General features: G+C 34.3%; 1 protein-coding gene across 1 annotated transcript in view; it reads right to left on the bottom strand.

Moving 5' to 3' along the window:
- Positions 1 to 5,000, bottom strand: part of Dysb (dystrobrevin binding protein dysbindin) — a 10,597-nt gene that overhangs the window by 257 nt on the left and 5,340 nt on the right. The window contains exon 6 of the mRNA XM_043019391.2: positions 1 to 4,873. This exon is cut by the window's left edge and continues 257 nt beyond it. Within this exon, the coding sequence (XP_042875325.1) occupies positions 4,770 to 4,873 (104 nt within the window). The 3' untranslated portion in view covers positions 1 to 4,769. The remainder of the gene's footprint in view (positions 4,874 to 5,000) is intronic.

Consider the following 5,000-nt stretch of genomic DNA (forward strand, 5'->3'; position numbering starts at 1 on the left):
CACACACACACACACACACACACACACACACACACACACACACACACACACACACACACACACACACACACACACACACACACACACACACACACACACACACACACACACACACACACACACACACACACACACACACACACACACACACACACACACATATATATATGTATATCTTGCTTTATCAAAGCAAAGACAGAGAATTCATTTCATCCATACTGCCTACTATCGAAAATGTAATACTATTTATACACATCAAACTACATGAGAAAGAGTATAATATTCTGAAAATATATTAAGGGCTATGAGAAGATTTTGGCCTTAAACTTTTCCTAGAAATGAGTATGTCATATTTTGAGGTTCTAACCCTTATCACAAGATAGATTAAGTGTGACTATTTTTGGAGGAAAGGACACACTTCTTGCCCTCAGAGAATAAGACAGCAACATTTATATTAACCAATTCAAACTCATCTTTCCACTGCTGCCCTGTATCTTGAGGAGAAAGGAGACTTACATTACATAACAGGTGAGACTGACACATATTTCACTATACATGTTATTGGACACTTGCACTATGAACAAACTCTCAAGTCTTTTGCCATGAGACCATCTACTCCATTTGCAAATAGAGATTGTCAATTTGTAAAAACACAACTAAAATTCATTTTCCAAGAAAGACTCACTCTATCCACAAAAATATATAATTTTAAAAAGGGGTACAGTTTATTGCAAAGACAGAATCCATCTGTTTACAAGTAAAGACTCCCCCCATCCATAAAGGTAACCATAATGCACCTTCACAAATAGATACTCATCTCATTCACGATGACAACCCTACACCATTTGTAAACAGTCTCACTTCATTCTCACTCCACTTGCAAGTAGGATCAGCCTTCATTCACAAAGAGACTTACTCCAGTCTATAAGTAGAAGCTCAGTCTTCTGCCAGAGCTTTAAATTTCATAGTCTTGGAAAATTGTCTTTTTAGCAAAATACTTCATATCCTTTCTTCCCAAAAATTGTTTCCCTCACACTGAAAGTTCATACAGAACTTTATCAAACCAGTCAGGGAAGAGGTTCTGTCAAACAAGAATAAGAAAAAAAATCATAATAAATCCATGACTAACAATGAAATAATACAGTAACCCTACATGAAAAAACTGCTTAAAATCTGAAACAAAACTACAACAACCACCAATAATAATAAAAAATAATAATAATAATTAAATAAATCAAACATATACAATAAAAATAGATGATAAAAATAAAATAATCCTCATAATACAAACAAAAACAAAAAACAAACAATCCAGTTACAAACAAAAGGGACAAATCTGAAAATCCCTGAGCCAGTTCCGCAGAGGAATGCATTTATCACATATCAGTTCAGGAGCTGACTAGAGACAACTAAAGGTAGTCAAGCAAAAATGGTAAAAAGAAATGCAATGTACATGGCATCAAAATCTGTGCCAATTGTGATGCTTTCTCAATAATAAATCTTTAAACTCACACAGAAAGGCAAATGCAAAAGATACCAGGATCGACATCATTAAGTGGGAAGATATCTCTATACTTTAAAATAAACTGCCTCAACTATAATGCCAAATAAGCAAGTAATCTCTTCTGCATGTAAGGTTCAAAAATGTTTCGCCAGAGCAAAATGGGATGGTTGACACTGGGATGCTAATTAAATGCCATCCGTCCATCCACAAGGTAAATAAACTGCCGAGGCCTTGTGATATATAACAAAATAGCTCGGGGTAAAAAACAAACAGGAAGAGGAAGTAACTTGATTACAACATAAAACAGAGTACAAGAAATAGAGAAAAATAAACTAGAAATAATGGAATAATCACATACACATACACACAAAAATAAAAAACTATCACAAGATACAATCACATATTCAAATAAAATCATTTAGCCTCGGTCTAGTATGCAAAGAAATGAAAAAATGTGAAGTTGCTCCGGCAAATGACTGCACTATGAATTATCAACAGGGGAACAACACTAAAGTTTCATCAATGACCAACACAGCACAACCATAAAGTTGCCTTAAAGACTCCAGAGAATGTTACAGAAGAAGAAGAAGCAGAAGCAGAAGGAGGAGAAGGAGAAGAAGAGAGTAACAAAATGAGAAGAAAGAATAGGAGAAGAGCAAAGAATCAAGGGAAGAAAGAGAAGATAAATAACCAGGATAAAGCGTCAAGAATAATTCTAACAAATAGACATGACTTTAAAACTGGAAGACTGGAAGAGGATCCAAAAAAAATGACCACAGAGCAAAGGTTTAGAAAGGAATTTTGTATAGAAAGTAAAAGGAATTCTCTTTCATTTAGTAAAATCTAATACTGCTTATAATAACTGTCTTTACAATATCTCCCTGTGAAACATATAACTTTTATAGCTAATGCGAATGATAATACATATCAAACTGGAAGCTGCGCCTTTTACAATACAAAACTGTAAAAATTTGAGAAATCTTTATATTCCAAACCAAGGTACACTATTTCCATATCTTCATTTGTCTAAAGAAACAACAACATACACAGTAGTTTTCAAAAAGTCTTGCATTTTTGGAAATCATAAAATAGCACTTACCAACCCAATTCCACTTAAACCTACAAGTGAAACCTGTGACAATGATACACCAGTGAGGCAATGTAATTAGAGAGACCCTTCATGAATCACACACTGCTTCTGTTCTCAAATTTCTTGTAATTTAGTAATTTAGAGAGACCCTTCATGTAATCACACACTGCTTCTGTTCTCAAATTTCTTGTAATTTAGTAATTTAGAGAGACCCTTCATGTAATCACACACTGCTTCTGTTCTCAAATTTCTTGTAATTTAGTAATTTAGAGAGACCCTTCATGTAATCACACACTGCTTCTGTTCTCAAATTTCTTGTAATTTAGTAATTTAGAGAGACCCTTCATGTAATCACACACTGCTTCTGTTCTTAAATTTCTGAAATATGATTCCTTTGAATTTGGATTTTGGAAATATCACACTATCTTAAAATCTAGATTTGGGATATATCTCCCTTTCATAATTTCTTATACAAGTGCACAGCTGCTTCATCGGTTCTAAAAGTTGCTAAAAAGGTAGAACAGAATCCAAAAAGGCAATGCAGAAGAAAAAATTGTTTTAGCTCCGACTTCACAATGAATTGCCTGCTACATACAAAATAGAGATAAGATGAGATGGACAATACACTTTTTACAAGTACAATTACCCAAGTAAATTTTGGCACTCCATAAGGGAAAGACTTCACCTTGTTTCATTTTCATAAAGAAAAAAACAAAAAAAACAAAGCACTCTTCTAAAGGGAACTGAATGTAAGCAGAGAGAGAGAGAAAAAAAAAATGCTACTACCTCCCAAATTCCTGCTGAATAATCTCCTGCATCGCCTCGACATAATCCCTTTCCCCCAAAGAATGAGTTTGTGGTTCGTCTCATAAGGTGCTTCTGAGACGAGTGCATGAATCCACATAACGATTCACTCTCTTTCACCGAGACATTTGCAAAACAAGAGATGAAGCTTTAGAAGTCTTCTAGTACACAATTTCTTCTTTGCATGTGTATGAGAATGAGTCTGGGTGCTTGTGGAAGCGCAAAGAAAACAGGGAAAGCATAAGCAGGAGAACACATAATTATGCCAATTATACATATACCTGCTTCTTCTGAGAAAGCAGCTGATCAAAATGATATTTGGCTTAGTTGTGCTTTTCCCTGCTCTTCCCATCTTGCTTTGTTTACAACTTGTTTAGTATGAATGCTAAACATATATAAGTGCACACATATTCTTTGTTTGTGTGTGTGAATGCTTGTGTTGAGTATATGTATATCCATATGCCCATGTACGCATATGCTCGTGAATCTAAAAAACTGGCCATAGTATGCCATAAATGACACACACAAGCAACTTTTACAAAGGAAGGAGGGCACTGGAGGGATCACTGGATGGACTGAAGCCAATAATCAAGTTAAATGAGGGAAAAGAGGAAGAAGAAGACAAAAAGGGTAAAATATCCTAACAGAGAGAGCAAGCTTAAAGGATACTGCATGAATTACTGTGCAATTTTTTTTTTTTTAATCAGCCTGAAAGCCTTCAATTAATTAAAATAATCATAGCTAACTACTTTACCTAATCAAAAATATATAAATGAACAGATAAGTAAAGAAAATATAATTGTGCAATAATCAATATAGCTAATTACATGTTTAACTCATAATCTTTCTTCATCGAACATTGGAGATACAGGAATAACATAATAACCAATAACTCAATATCAGTCAACACAAAAATTAATTCTGCAGCATAAACTGGCAAAACTATAATATAAAGTTATTATCATTCTCCTCTCTTTTTGAAATTCTCAAACGTGAAGCTATATCCATCCATATAATACCTCTTTCCAGCACTGAATTTCTCAGAAAATATCAGAAGTATCATTCCAAAATTTTATTACAATTCCCCTCCCCTCCCCATACAGATTAAAAAAGAAAATCATGACCAAAAAAAAGTTTAAATCCCCACAATAATTCAATAATATAAATGGTAATGATGATAATAACCATAAGCCACTTCATATAACAACTCTTTTACGACACATTCTCACAAACACACACCTAGGTATTTGTCTTATATAAAAAAAAGAACCTCTTGCAATAAATGAACGCTGCTAGGACCGCGCTAACCCAGGTATGGAGGTTAGGCAAGTGCCGAGTTCAACCACCCATTCAAGCACTAGGATGGGCCCCTCATGCTGGGTCGTTGAGGAACTGATCTAGCTCGCTTGTGTCTTGCTCCAAGTCAACTTCCTCAAGCTTGAGGCCCTGCTCATCGTCACTGCTCGAGATTCTTCCTGGAGAGATGAATAAAATGTTTTTTTATTTTCATCTTTAATTATTCATAGATATAAATATAAATGTATATGTATATGTATATGTATATGTATATGTATATGTATATGCATATGTATATATGTATAT

The sequence above is a fragment of the Penaeus japonicus genome, unplaced genomic scaffold, assembly GCF_977035675.1.
Source record: "Penaeus japonicus unplaced genomic scaffold, GWHDUDI00000001_assembly GWHDUDI00000013, whole genome shotgun sequence".
Classification (NCBI taxonomy): Eukaryota; Metazoa; Arthropoda; class Malacostraca; order Decapoda; family Penaeidae; genus Penaeus; species Penaeus japonicus.